Source organism: Sminthopsis crassicaudata, chromosome 6 (genome assembly GCF_048593235.1).
Source record: "Sminthopsis crassicaudata isolate SCR6 chromosome 6, ASM4859323v1, whole genome shotgun sequence".
In the NCBI taxonomy this organism is placed as follows: Eukaryota; Metazoa; Chordata; class Mammalia; order Dasyuromorphia; family Dasyuridae; genus Sminthopsis; species Sminthopsis crassicaudata.
Genome location: NC_133622.1, coordinates 195538840 through 195554768, shown reverse-complemented (window position 1 = coordinate 195554768; position 15929 = coordinate 195538840). Strand labels below are relative to the sequence as shown.

General features: G+C 37.5%; 1 protein-coding gene and 1 long non-coding RNA gene across 2 annotated transcripts in view; one reads left to right on the top strand and one right to left on the bottom strand.

The window, feature by feature from the left end:
• Positions 1 to 15929, top strand: part of PPFIBP2 (PPFIA binding protein 2) — a 173754-nt gene that overhangs the window by 32555 nt on the left and 125270 nt on the right. Inside the window, 1 exon segment of the mRNA XM_074275431.1 lies at positions 7326 to 7427. Within this exon segment, the coding sequence (XP_074131532.1) occupies positions 7364 to 7427 (64 nt within the window). The 5' untranslated portion in view covers positions 7326 to 7363.
• LOC141547083 (uncharacterized) overlaps positions 1 to 15929 on the bottom strand; it is a 46913-nt gene that overhangs the window by 20135 nt on the left and 10849 nt on the right. The window lies entirely within an intron of this gene.

The window sequence follows — 15929 nt, the reverse complement described above, 5'->3', positions numbered from 1 at the left end:
GAATTATCCACTCAAAAGTCCTGGGAAATCTTTATCACTTCTAGACTGTGGGAAAGAAAAGACAGTATGTAATAATAATAACTCATTTCTGTGATGCTTTCAAGTTTGCAGAATGCTTCATGTTCGTTATCTCCTGAGATCCTCAGAGCAATTTTGTGCTATTATTATCCCTCATTCCAGATGAAGAAATCTGGGCCTGGAAGTTAGCAATTTGCCCAGGGTTATAAAAGTAGTAAATATCAAAGACAGGATTTGAATCTAAGTCTTGTTGACTCTAAATCTAGTACTTTTCAGGCTGCCTCTGAGTAAGTAACCCTGGGGACCTTCAGTCAACAGGTACTGATGCTTTCTTAGATGAATGACTAAATGTGGTGATGATGCTGTGCCAAAAGCTGCTGTGGAAGGAGGAGGTTGTCTAAGAACCAGGCACAAGAGATTCTAGCCAAAGAACGCAGAATTGCAGGGGCAGTTTCTCCATGTCTAATCAGCCTAGAGTGGATGGACTGCATTTCTGAATCCAGTAAAGGATCTTCCAAAGTTATCTAAGATTTTCTTCCTCTGTGGACTAGCAGTGAGAAGAGAAACCATTTGCATCTTAATCTGGGGATTTAGCATGGCCTACCATTCTTTGAATACTAGCTGTGGTTTGTTTTTAAGATAGATGCTGAAAGCTATAATGTGCTTTTGATAGTTCTTGACTTGAGGTTGTTGAAGGAAAACCAAGATGGTGACCTAGCAACAAGCAACTGATCATCCCTAAGAAAAAAGAGAATAGATCTGGGTGGATAGCATGGTAGAGACAATCCAGAAAGTCAGGAATGGAGTTATAGCAGCAACCAGTTACAACTGGTAATTTGAGGAGAAATTAAACAGGTGTGGTAAAATCCTCTTCTCACCTAAAGTAACTCTTAAGCATGTCATCACTTGTGAAAAGTACCTTACCAGAAAATAGAACATTGTCATTTTCCCATAGAAAAAAAAAAAAGATAAATAGATAAAAGGAGGGGTCAGATAGGAAAAAAATAGATTTTACTTAATTCTCACTATTTCTGTGATTCCATTGGCTCTTCAGCTTCTGCATTCTGAATTCTATATGCAGAAGTTTAGTGTCTGAACCAAGGGAAATGATAGTCTTCTGTCCTGGTCAGAAATACTTGGAGTTTTGTCACAAGTCAAATAAACGGGTATTATTAAGCACCTTCCATCTGCAAGGTTCTTGCCAGAGTTCTCTTTAATAGTTCTGTACTGAGAAGAGGTCTACTGGAGAGCCAGTGTGGCTTCAAAAGGAGTCGAGGAACAGCTGACAATGATGTTTGCTGCCTGACAACTCTGAAGAGAAACTTCAGGAGCAGAAAAGATATCTGTGTACAATATTTGTAGATCTGACCAAGACCTTTGTACCGTCAGTCATAAAAAATTTTGGAAAATAATATCAAAATGTGGTTGCTCAAAGACATTCATCAGGATAGTATGTAAATTTTGATAGCATGCTTGCCTGGCTTCTGGATGCTCTCAAGCTTTCCTAGTCGCCACTGGAGTGAAACAAGGCTGTGTGCTCGCTCCTATGTTTTTCAGCATGTTTTCAGCCTTGTTGTCAAATGTTTTTCATGAGGATGATAGGTTTTACCAAAAAAGTCCAAAAACCATCCCTGCTCCCGAGATACTCACAATCTAATGCTGGGAACAGCTTGCAAACAACTATGCACAAAGAACATTTATACAGGATAAATGGGAAATAATCATCCAATAACAAGGTTATATGCCCCCAATGGTCCTTTGCTGGTGGCAACTTATCCAAATTATAAGTATAGCATTTAAAACAAAAGTTCAACCACTGATATATTAGTCTTGCAGACTTTAAACTAAAGCAGCAGCAAATGAGTAAGGAACAGCAAAGGTGCCGTGTTATTGGATCAAAAAGGATGTGGAAGAGGTTTGGGGAACATCCTCTTAGGAAGGAAGGATCTTGATAATCTGTCCAGAGGGAAACCACCATGAAGGCGAAAAGACTGGTGATCCATTGCACATAAGGACTAGTTGAAGGAATTAGAAATGTTTAGACAAGAGAAGAGAAGATTGTTTGGGGGTAAGGAGAGTAGTGACAGCTGTCTTAAAATAGTTGAAGGATTTTCTTATGGAAGAGGAGTTGGATTTTTGTTCTAGAAGACAAGATTCAGAACAGTGGAAGTTAGAAGAGGTCAGCTCAACATAAGATACGTTTAGCTAATAATTAGAGCTCCTCAAAGATGGGGACAGTCTCCCCTCTCCAAGAAGTAAGACATTCTTCCCCTTTGAAGGTCTCTTAAGCAAAGGCTGCCTCATCCCTTATCAGAGATTATGAAGAAGAGATTCCTGTTTGGTATAGATTTGACTTAGCCACTTTGGAGTTTTATTCAAAAACAAAAATTGGAGTAATGCCATCTCTGATGAATTCCATTGAGCAGTTGAATGATTTGCTGACAGTCCCAGCCAGTATATATCAGAGGCTTAAACAGACTCTCACTCTGTTCTTTATCTACTGCATTACACTGTCTCTCATCATTCTATGTTATTATCATATTACTATTATTAAATTTTAATAAGTGCTATGATTACAAAATTTATCACCCTGTGGCTAGACTAATTATATCTCTGGTCCTCCGCCAGTGGACCTACAGCTCTCCTAGACCACCACTTAATGCCAGTTCAGCTCAGGAAGACTTATCAAAGCGTTTGGTAGGAGATATCATTGATATCCAATTTAAATTTACAATAATTTTTCTCATGTTCTAAAATTATAGTAAACCACATAGAGAAAATAAGTAGGGTTTGCTCAGGCACCTATTTCTATCCATCCTCAAAAGACAGTCTTTGTAAACTGAACTCTAAGTAAGTAAAAAAGATTCCACAGAAACCTGAGTAAAAGTTAGTTTATGATACTTAGGGCAGTTAGGTGGTACAGAGTACTGAGCCTGGAGTTAGGAAAGAAAGCTCATCTTCCTAAAGTCAAATCTGGTCTCAGACACTTATTAGCCGTGTGACCCTGGACCAGTCACTTACTCCTGTTTGCCTCAATTTCCCCCTCTGTAAAATGTGCTGGATAAGAAAATGACCAACCACTCTAGTATCTTTGCCAAGAAGAACACAACTGGACAACAACATAGTTAAGGAGATGTGGTTGAGGAACAAAAGTCAGAGGTTGATAGTAGAACATGTCAGCCTAAACCTAAGCCTGTTAGAATGAATTAGTTTATGAGCCCTCATTTGGGATGTGGAAGCTGTTACAATTTCACCAGCTTTTTAAAGTAGGCACGCTGACTCACAGCCTAGGGAGGACCTAGGAATGGACTGTTTCTAAACTAAAGAAGCACATGCCAGTCAGTCATCAAGTGCCCAATAACTCCCTGGAAGGCCGACCGGCTTCAGGCTCTGTGAAATGACCTGCTGCAGTATCTCCTCTGTCCCAAACCTTAATTACAGCTTTGATGTCTCCAGGAAAAGTATTGTGGGATTATTCTTCTTGTGATTATGCTTTTTTTTTCCCTCTTTGATGTGAGACAAAGCTAAAAATACTGACATTCTTCTCCAGGGTGGGTGTCCCTTACATATCCACACCCTCACTTCCTCCTCCTTTACCCACCCATGGAGTTCCCTGGAATACTATGTTCAGTTCTGAATGTCATAAGAATGAGGATGTCTAGAGGAGGGGCTTTTGAGAAATCATGTCAAATGGTGATTATTCATGGAACTATGAATTTTTAGTCTTCAAAAAAAAAATGAGGGAAATAAGTTCTAAAAACATTTTTTTTTTCCTAACAGATGTGAACATTTCAAATAACAGCAAATAACAAAAAAGATAATTTTATATGAAGCTAACCTGTATAATAGGAAGAGGTACAGCACCTGTGATTTCAATGGTATAAGGAATTGTTCCATAAAGAAACTCCCTAGGAGCAGCTAGGGAATGCAGCCAATAGAGTACTGGGCCTGGAGTCCAGAGAACCTGAGTTCAAATCTGATTTCAGATATTTAACTTTTACTAGCTATATGATCCTAGGCAAGTCACTTAATCCCGGACTGATTGACCAGAAAGAAACGTGGGTGGGGAGGGGACTCCTTCTACCACAGCAGGTTGGTACTCTCTCTATAATTTATAGACTTAGAGAAAATAGCCTGGAACACTGAGAGGTCAAGGTTATAACTGACATTTATATAGCATGTTAAGGCTATACACTAAATAATAATAGCTATTAGGGTTATAAAGCACAGGACCATATAGCCAATATAAAATAGGACTTCTGGGGTAGTTTTCTATCTACTCTGCTTCTCTCTCTTTCTCACATATCACTCTCTTCAAATATTTATGGGGCTGACAAGTTGAAGAGAATGCAATTTTTAAAAAATAATACTATTTTATAGCTATTTAAAGTTTGAATAATACTTTGTCTACATTCATTCATTTGGGCCTCATAAGAGTATGAGATGAAAACTATAGGTGTTATTATCCCCATTCATAGATGGAGGCACTGAGGTCATCACCAATGATGCAGTTTTGAACCCATATATTCCTAACTCAGTTCAGTGCATTCCATTATGCCACAATGTGCTTGTTGCTTAGTTTCAGAACTAGGGCAGAGTCACAGAGGGATGTATCTGTTAGAAAACACCCTAAAAATTGTTTTTGTTGTCTGCCCTTTGTGACCCCATTTGGGACTATCTTGGCAAAAATACTAGAGCATTTCCTTCTCCAGCTCATTTTACAGATGAGGAAACAAAGGCAAAAATGATTAATTGCCCAAAGTCATATTTAAATTTATGAAGCTGAGTCTTCCTAATTGCCAAGCCCAGTGCTCTATCTACTGTACCTTCTAGCTGCTCTATACTGAAAATTAGAGTCATCCAAAAATAGAATGAGCTGCTTCTGGAGCTAGTAGCTACCCTAGAGGTCTTCAAACTGAGACCTGATATATGTTGGAGATATTGTAGAGAGTCTTCCTTATTAGTTATGGGTTGATCTATATGGTTCTGTCATTCTCCAAGAGCTTGGATTTTTGGGAAAATCAAATGAACTATTGCAATTCTTAAAATTCAAGATAAGTGTCACTTGTCCGTATGAAAAATTCTAGATGCAAGGAATAATGAGTAGTAAGAACTGTGAGAAATGTGAGTAGAATTGTAAAAAATGATGGAGAATGAAGAAAGCGGAACTAAAAGATTAATATCTACTGACTACAAAAGGGTCAAACTCAACAGCACTGAAAGGCAGCAAAGCTCAGACAAATATAAGAAAAAATATACTGGACTAAAGTTAAAAGACACAGCTTTCTTTCAATTGTTAAGAAAGTAGAAGATGGTTTCAATTATAATCATAACATTTGGTAATTTTCACTGTTTTCAGGAAATGTACAGGGGCAGATGGGTGTGATTAGGTGCTGATTGGGAAATTCCGGTTGTATTAAAAACAATGAAACATATCAATAAAAAAGTAAAGTAAAGGAACAATATCTAAACAGAAAAAGAATTATGGAGACTGAATGTAAATCAACACACACTATGTTCCCTTTTTTTTTTGTTAACTCTCTCATGGTTTTTCCCAACATGATTTATAAAGTAATGGGTGTTAAAAATAAATAAAATTTGAAAAATAAAATATATGGGAAAATACCCTTTAAAAAAAAAACTCCATAAGGCTATGCATTATAAAATAAAGAAGTACTGTAAATTGAGGGAATCTAATTTGGGGGGGCAACTAGGTCATACAATGGATAGAGTGCTGGGCATGGAATCAGGAAGACTTGTCTTCCCAAGTTCAAATATGGCCTCAGATACTTCCTAGCTGTATGACCATGGGCAAGTCACTTAACCCTATTTGCCTCAGTTTCCTCATAATGATTAGCGTAGACTTCTGAGTAACCACCACAACTAATATACCATGTTATAACTTTCAAAGCATTTTATACATATTAAACAATAATAGCTACTTATATAGTGCTGTTAGGTTTATTTTTCTTTATTTCTTGTTTTATTCTAGTTATACATGTACATTCATTTTAAAAAATACATTTCCTTATGAATCATGTTGGGAGAGAAAAATCAGAACAATAAGGGAAAACCACAAGAGAGGTTTTATTGTTTTTCTGGTTATACATGTACATTTTTTTAAAAAAATTCTTGATGAATCATATTGAGAGAGAAAAATGAGAACAAAAGGGAAAAACCAGGAGATGAAAAAAAAGAAGAAGAAGAAGAAGAAGAAGAAGAAGAAGAAGAAAATGTTTGTTAGGTTCTTACTAAGTGCTAATGAGATAATGAGATATTAGATTCTTACTAGGTGCTAAGTCGGTACTTAACAATTTTCTAGTTCTGGCCTTTTGGGGGGAGTTTTACTCCTTTGAACTTCTGTGGAGGAGCTTGCATGCTTAGGAGGAGCAAGTTCATTGGTTGAAATATTTTTTCCCAGAAGCCCCTGAGTTATTCCCATGCCCATTCTCTGGGAGGATAAAAGAAGCAACATTGAGCAAGGGAGGAGAGTCTCATTTGTTGATTTTCATTCAGTCTCCATAGTTCTTTCTCTGGGTACAGATGGCGTTTTCCATCCAAGTGCTGAGAAGAACCAAGTCTTTCATAGTTGATCATTGCATAGTCTTGTTGTTAATATGTACAATGTATTCCTGGTTCTGTTTATTTCACTCAGCATCAGTTTGTGTAAATCTTTTCTAATGTTTTTAGTTTTTTAAAGCACTTTACATATGCTATCTCATTTGAGCCTCATAATAACTCTTCACTGCCTCACACTGCTCATAAGTATTTGAGGCAGGATTTGAATTTGAATCTTCCTGATTCCTAGTCCAGAATTCTATTCATTCATTCATAGTACTATTTAGTTATATATATATATATATATATTTCTGATTCTCAAGTTCATTTACTGTGTCCACCCATGATGTTCACATTTATTCACAGTCTTCATAGAAATTTCAGTTCTGCTCTCCCATCAATATGGCAGATCGAAATGCCAGGCAAAAGAATGTTCAATATGTGTGTGTGTCTATCTGTATATGTATCTATGCATGCATGTATATCGATATACACAGATGTATATATACACTTATGTTTATATATTGTCTCCCCCATAGAAGATAAAGAGCAAAAACTTTTATTTATTTATTTATTTTTGTCCTTGAGCATTAATGCAGTATCTGGTACTTGTTACTTGAATGCTTGTTACTTTGAGTAATTGCTCATTTATACTGCAGATGATGTTTGAGACTTAAAATGTGAATTTTGTTCAGGTAGGCTTTTGAGTTTTGTGCCAATTGTATCTTATTTGATGCTTTTTCTTTCAGAAATAAGAGAAAGAAACTGAGCAAGCTAAAAAGCTGCCATGGCGTCAGATGCTAGTCACATGCTGGAGGCTGCCCTTGAGCAGATGGATGGAATTATTGCAGGTAAGCTTGCTTTGATTCAAAATAACTGTATATGGATTGTTTCCAAAATGCTTAAAATGTTTTTTTCATAAGCATAAAGTATGGCTAATTTTTAGGCATTTGTAATGATGATAATGATATAGCTGAGAAGCGTTATGTCACTGTGGATAGAGAGTTAGCCTTGGAATAAATCTCTCTGAAATATGCGGGCTGCATTTCCCTGAGCAAGTCACTGTGATGAGGGTTGAAGTCTCTTTGAGATTCCTTTCTAATTGCCTAGCCCATGGCTGACCTTGATTCACAAATCCTGGTCAAAGGCATCCTTTGAATATCCCGGCCCAGCCCCCACCTGATCTGAGCTAACTGAAAAGCCCGCCGAGAACTTAGGGGTATCGCCCATCATCTTTTGGGTATAAAAGAGGTGAGCTGGAATGCCCTCATTGCAGGAGCCCTCCCAGCCAACACATGGTATCTTTCCAGCCATGTAGGGGTTCCTGCCACCTTCGGCCCTGGCATCTTTATAACTGAACTTTATTTCCAAATTTCTACAATAAACCTTTTATTTATCAATCTAGGTTTTCGGGCCTGTAAATTCATTTTACAGGGGACACTGTGCCTCATGGGATTATCTATGCACCGAGAAATGGGGTTCCTCCTTTCCTTTCCTTCATTAACTGAACTTTAGTGTACTAAGCAACTCTTTTTTAAGACCATAAATTGTACATCTGCTTAATAGAGAGAGTATTGTCACAGGAAGTTCCCTACCAATGAAATCTTAGGTCAAGGCCAAAGAGAAAGTAATATATTTTAAAATGCCATTTTAAGAAAACATGGAGCAGTGGAAATTTAGGATTGAGGGCATAGTATGTATTCAGAGAGTCCTGAATTCTAATCTGTAGTTGATGTTTCAATCTAGTTACTATATATTGAATTCATTAGTTCCTGTTTATTGGTTGGAGAAAGTTGGCTTGCAAGCTCTCTGTCTGCCCAGCTATTTGATGTCTTTTCCTCATTCTGTTTCCACTTTTAGCAAACTTTTGGTTGTTGTTTATATTTGGTAGCCTATGCCATTATTCACTAGTTAGGGCCTTTAATGTGAAAGATATGGTTTAAAAAAGAAGAAAAGAAAGAAAAAGGAAAAAAAAAACACTGATTAATAAGAATGCTTATCTTTCTATGGATTTCTCAGATCAGTTGATTCTCCAGGGTTAGGTCTACCCAGAATGATCTTCATGTTTCAAATCTTTTTGAAAATGTTTCTGACACTTTGGCGGCAATACAAAGCATTGAACAAGTGAATACAGCCACGTCTCCTTCTTTTAATTAGAGAATCTGGGAACTGGACATGACTTTGAGAGCCTCCATTTCAGGGTTCTTAGCATGGGATTTGTGGACCCCCCTGGGGGGTCTGTAGTTACATTTTAAGGGTTCTGTAGATTTGAGTGGGTAAAAAAATCTCATCTTTATTTTAATATAATTGGTTTCCTTTATAATTCTGTGTATTTTATTTTGTTCACTTAAATACGTTATTCTGAGAAACAGTATAAATTATACAAGATTGCCAAAAGGGTCCAGGATATTAAAAATGTTACAAAGCCCTGATATAGTTCAAATCCCTCATTTTACAGATGAGGAAGCTGAAATCCAGAGAAGAGGAAGTGACTCTGGGTCATAGGCTTATATAAAATCAGATTCTAGATATCATCTAATCCACCAGCCTTGTTTAACAGACAATGACATTATGGCATAGAAAGATCAAGATCACCCAGGTAGCAAGTAACAAAGCCAAGATTTGAATCTAGGTCTTCTTACTCCAAATGCATTATTCTCAATGCTATAAAACATGCCCAAGGTCACATAGTTAGCAGAACTGTGCTTGAACCAACCTAGATTTAGAATTTTCAGTCATGTTCTACTGCACCACAGCTATTGATAGAGCCTTTGACATTCCCCTACCTCCTATTTCCCCCACCTGTCATATTCATATGAATAGCACAGTGGAAGGGCTAAAGTTATAGTGGCTCAGAGGGTATTGAAGTTTGAGATTTGGATTGGGAGAGAGAGAACAATGTTGGAATTGTTAGTCTGGGTTTCTCCATTAATTATTTTAGTGGAAATATTTAGGCCACAAGTCTATAAACCAAGCATGGTCCTTTATATGGTGACAGTTTATTCAAATTATAAGTAAAGCAAAATTCTAAGTAAAGAAAAGTTCAGTCACTTGTAAACCCAAGCCTAAAAACAGCAACAAATATCACCATTTTTAAGATGGAATGTATTTTAGTTTTCTCTATGATTTAAAGAGAAAGCCTTATGGAGACAGAACCAAAAAGAATAATTCATTGAATGGTTGAGTAAATTCTACTTATAAAACATTCCAGTGCAATATGGCCATTCAAGCTAAGCAAGGCCATAAATCTTCCAGTTGATCCTTCCTACCAATACCATATTGGCCAATGCTTAAAAAAAATACATACATACACACACACACACACACACACACACACACACACACACACATGCATTTGTAAAACTTCACTGTGCAAGTATTGGGTGGGAGGTAGGATTGAGGAGGGATAGTAAAGAGGAAGGAAGCGATAGGGTTGAAATTACCTGTGGATTTCAATAATTAGTCCTAGTCCTGCAAAGCACTATTGCTATGACCTAGAAGAATTATTCTAGTTCTTGGTTCTCTCATCTGTAAAATGATAGGGTTGGATGAGGTTATCTATATAGTCCTTGAAAAAAAATTCTATTGCCCAAAAACCAAATTTGGCCTTTTACAGTCAAAGTTCCTAACTTTTAACAAAGTTGGGACACTTGGCTGATCCAGCTTTGTTGTCATTGTGTGTCCTTCATTCTCAAAGAGGAACATGGCATCAGGAAGGTGACATGCCAAGTGAATTGTATGTGAGTGAGGGAGGGCTGTGCAAAGCCACCTGTCTCACATAACCCCTCCAGAGCCATCTGGGTCCAGTAGCCAGATACAGATCAGGATGGCTGGAGATGACTCCAGTTGTGTTATAAAGAATAGTAGAATTCAAAGCACCTCAGGGTTGGAAAAGACCCCAGGGGTGACCTAGGCTGACCATACCTGACTATAAATTACCTTCTTGATGCTTCTGCCAATTGCTCATCCAGCTTCCTTGCCATCTCCCAAGGGCAGGCCATTCTGCCTTGGGACAGTTCTAGTCAGTTTTTCTGCAGGTCTGCAGGTCTTAGATATTTCCACCCTCTGTGAACTGTAGTAATTCTTCTCTGAGAAAGCGCTCTTAATGAATAAATGAATGGATGAATGGATGAATGAGCATTTATTACACATCTACTATGCGCAAAGCATTGTTCTAAGTGCTAATGATACAAACATAGAAAAATCAGCCAACCTCCGATTTCCAAGAACTCACCTTCTAATAGGAAAGACAACATAAGAAAAGTTTGAGCTGAAAATTTGGTAGAAAGGATCCCTGACCTTTAGGCTGTAGCGAGACAAAGCAAATGGTAATACATCTTCTTTAATGCCATTTCCACCAATAAATATCATCTATTTCTGATGTTAAACCATTTGCCATTGCCTAGGACTTTAGTTGCAAGAATTTTTCTGAGGGTTTCATTAGCTGTGGCTGTAGTACTCAAAGGAGTATTTGCTAAGCTGCTTGAAGTAAAGTGTCCAGAAGAACCCTCCCTCCCTTCATTCGTAACATGGTGACATTTCTTTTTTTTTTTTCCCCTTAACTTTTTATTGACAACATATGCATGGGTAATTTTTTACAACATTGTCCCTTGCACTCACTTCTGTTCTGACTTTTCCCTTCCCTCCCTCCACCCCCTCCCCTAGATGGCAGGCAGTCCCATACATGTTAAATATGTTATAGTATTTCATGTGACATTTCTAAGGCAGACTTGGATCATACTAGTGTTTTGGTCTTCCATACAGCACTCTCTTAATCCATTCACAATCCCAAGTCTTTTTCTGTCTTTAGCCATACCCACTCTCCCTCCCATACTATACTTGTGCAGATGAAAAATGTAACCTCTGTGTAGAACTTTGTCTATTAAATTTCATCCTCTTAAATTTGACCCATTTTTCTATCCTGTTCAAATATTGTTTTGGATTCTGCTCAGTCATTCAGCCATATGTTTTGTGCAAATTTGATAGACACATTATCTAAGCCATAATCCATGTAATTGATAAGAAATTCGAAGTGTATAGGACCAAGGACAGGTGCTTGAACTACACTGGAGACTTACCTCTAAAGTATCTTCAAACTATCAGTGACTTCTTTTTAGTTCCAGTCATTCAACCAGTTCTAAATTCAGCTAACTGTAACATTATGTAACCCAGACCACTCCACTTTGTCTACAAGAATAACATGAGAAACTTTGTCAAATGACTTACTGAAATCTAGGTAAACTTTATCTACAGCATTCCTCTGATCTACCAGGCTCGCAAGCCTGTCAAAAAAGGAAATGAAATTAGTTGGGCAAGCCTGTTCTTGATAAAGTCTGTTGTCTCTTGGTGATCACTATTTCCCTTTCTCCATCTGCATGCCTTTAATAATATGTTCCAAGATTTTGCCAATAATCAAAGTCAAATGTTGGCCACTCTGCCAAGAGACAAAAAAAATCTGAAGAATAAATTATACCCTTTATAATTTGAAAGTGCATCTCTTCAACAACAACAACAACAAAATTGCAAAAGCATTAGGGGAGAATCTAAAAATGTATATGTGGCATTAGCTAGTTTTGTTCAAATTTCCTCATCTAGAACCTTATCTGTGGGCAAATATGTTATACTTCTTCGGGAAGTATAGTGATAGATGCCAGTCTTTATTAAGAACAGCAAAACATCTGCTAAGAAAAATTATATTCACTGTGGGCCCAGACAAAGAGATGGAGAAGCTTGAGAGAGAAGAAATGACTGCTGGCACAAAATCCTGGGGGAAGAATATTTAACACACCAGATAACAGACTCCCAAAAGATGTTGTCAGGGTACAACATTGAATTGAATCTAATTAGATGAAATTTAATATGGATAAATTAAAGTTGTCAAGGGCTCAAAAATTTAATTCCACCATTATGAGGTGGGTTTGGCTAATAGCAGTTGGTCTGAAAAAAAAAAAAAAAAAGGAGAGTGTTTTTAGTGGACTTTAGAGTCAACAGTATAAGGTGGAAGCCATATCAACTAATAGCTTATGCAGTCTTGGGCAGCGTTAAGAGAAACCTAGCTTTCAGAAATAAGGAGATAATTGGAGCAATGAGTTCAATTCTGGGCACAATAATTTAGGAAAGACATTGATTAGTTGGAGGACAGCCAGCATAATGAAGGGTCTTGAGTCCATGCCTGTTTCCTCTGGAAAAAACTGCATTTGGTGTAATGGATTCTAGGAGCAGTACATGACTGCCATCTTCAAGATTTTGACTGGCCATCATGAGATTTGTTTTGTTTTCAGAGGACAGATCTAAATTCTGGGGTGTAGATGCAAACAATCATGTTTAAACTTGTAAGGAAATGCTTCCTAGCAGTTAGAACGGTCCAGAAATGCAATATTATGCCTGAGAGGCAGCGAATGGATCACCTTCCCTGAAGATCTTCAGCTAAGGCTGGATAGCCACAAGCGAGTTACATTGTAATGAGAATCCTTTTTCTCATATGGGTTGTATTTGATGGTTGCCACCAATCACTTCCAATTCTAAAATTCTGACTTGGGAGTAAATGTGGTGGGTCCTGCTTAATAAGTGTTATTGGAGGATGAAAGAGGGTGCTGAGGTTTTGTGTGAAGGTTTTGAGGAATGGGAGAGACAATTCACATCACAATATTTACAGTGAAGCAAAGTGGTATAAAATGTAAAAACCACATAATAATATGTATATATTCCTGGATTATATTTTTAATATAATTTAAGGGGGAATAAACAATTTTTAAATGGCATTAGCTAGCTTTGTCCAAATTTCCTCATCTAAAACCTTGCCTATGAGTCTGTATAGTCTGATTTCTTGAGAGGTATAGTGATAGATGCCAGTCTTTGTTAAGAGCAGCCCTTGTGCAAAACATCTGCTAAGTACAATTATATATTAATGTATATAATTAATAGTAACATATTAATTAATTTATGAAGACAGATTGGAGATGCTTAAGAGAGAAGAAATAATTACCTGCCCAAAATTCTCTACAACTTAACTTGAGCTTGAACAAATCACATAAATTCTCCAGCCCTCAGTTTTCTTTTCTGGAAAGTGAAGCAGCTTTATTATTTGTCCCCTGAAGGTGCTTTTTTGATCTGAATCTATGATCTTATAAGACCAAATCCTCTAGTATAAATTTGGAAGATTCTTTGGGGCAAGAAGAATAGGGAGAAAAGATTAAAATAATTCTGTGGTCAAGGAAAGTAGAAGTTAATTAAGTAGGAATCAGTCTTAGGAATGGGAGGATTTCCAAGAAGCAGCAGGATACAATTAACATAACTAACAGAAGCCAGGGAAAGGTTAGCAGCCCTGGAATAGAAGTGGAGAAACTGGAGAGTAGGGGGTTCCTGGAGATAAGGACTCTTAGGTCAGGAGAAGAAGGTCATGATGGAGTAAGTGTTCCTATGGTGATAGGTTGTGACAAATTAAAGTGACAAACTATGGAATGGAGGCAGAGTACACTTTCAGCCAAAGCTACTAATAGTTGTAATAGTTGGTAATTTAGGAATGGGTCAAAATAATTAAGGCCATGAAGAGTGAAGAGGAGAAGGGAAAGGATGGTGAGATTGAAGGGTTGAAGTTCAGGCTCTAGTTCCTAGAAGTTCTCAAGAACATGTGGGATGATGAGGTCTGAGTTATGGCTATGTTGATGTATGTCTCAAGTATCATGGAAAGAAGGACATTATAGCTGAAGAGATGTCTTAGTACAATGGAAAAATTTTAGAAGCCCAGCAAGAAGGGTCAAATCCTACTTTTATCATTACTGATTTGTGGACTTAGTTTCCATTTTTCATCCATTAAAAAAAGGGATTGGACAATGTGGCCGCCAAGGTCCCTTCCAGCTGCAAATCATGATCCTATAAGATCAAGGAGTTTATTCAAATTGTGGAGAACCATAGCAGAAGATGGAGTGAATCAGACCAGAATAATAGTTTTACAAAACTTTGTGGTTATTCAGTTGTTTCAGTTGAGACCAACCCTTTGTGCTCCCATTTGGGGTTTTCTTGACAAAGATACTAGAGTGGTCTGCCATTTCCTTCTCCAGCTCGTTTGACAGATAAGGAAACTAAGAGAAAACCTGTGCCCAGGGTCACACAGGTAGAAAGTGTCTGAGGCCAGATTTGAATTCATGTCTTTCTGACTCTAGATCTGGTACTCTGTCCAATGTGCCATTTCCCTGATTCTTTTTTTTTTTTTTTTTTAACCATATTATAGAGGAAGATCATGCTCCCATTACTAAATTCATTTTACACACTGGGAGAACAATCTATCAGTTAGTAAAAGACAGCAATAAGAATGGGAAGATGACAGGACAAAATGGCTAAATGATCTCCAAAGAGGAGTCATATCTCATGGTCTGAAAGTGGTAGTGAAGAGCAATATGTACTTGATAAAATGGTTGCCAAAGTTTCAAAGTCAGGGAGAGGAGGGGGAGTAGTTTACCTGGGACTCTAATTTGGAGAGAGTGGGAGGAGAACTGGACTGGAACAGGACAGAAATGGAGCTAGGATGACCAGCATAGGGTATTCTGCCCAGAACAAAATGAAAAAGCTACTTCAGATTTTGGCGACAGAATCTGTTTGCTCAGTAGGTCTCTGAGGTCTCCCCCTGGCTATGGTTCCAGGAAAACACAGACTTCTGACTTTTCCCTTTCTATCTTCAACTGACAGTTAGTTATCTGCCGCTTGAACTTCCTGTCTCCATTACATTTGTTTATTGAAAAACTAGTTTGGTCACATAGTATGACTTACATTTTTGGATGTGTTTATTAGTTAAGTTAAAGTTTTTTCTGTTCTTACTTTTAAAAAAAAAATTATTATAAAACATAGCTTTCTAACTGGAATGTCATAGGAAATACAGGTGTTTGAAAACAACAGTTACCAATTAAGATTTTTTAAATTTTTTAACATTTAGGGACAGCTAGGTAGCACAGTGGATAGAATACCAGCCCTGAAGTCTGAAAGATCTGAGTTCAAATCTGGTCTCAGACACTTAACACTTCCTAGCGTGTGATCCTGGGCAAATCACTTAACTCCAATTGCCTCAGCCAAAAAAAACAAAACAAAACCCTAATTAATTAACTGATTGACTAAAATTTGGGGAAAAGCCAAACTAATTCAGATTATTCTCTTCAGAGTTAAGGCATTCTCAGTCTGTCTCTGGATGTCTTTGTCACTGTTGATGGGGTAGGTCATAGCAAAGAATCTACCTTCCAGTGCTGGATTAACAAGTAGGCCCCAAATCCAAATTGTGCACAGCTCAAATTAAACCTTGCCTCAGATCAGGGATACCATGTTTTGCTTAGCCCTATCTCAATAGTTCTCTGTCCACTGATTCC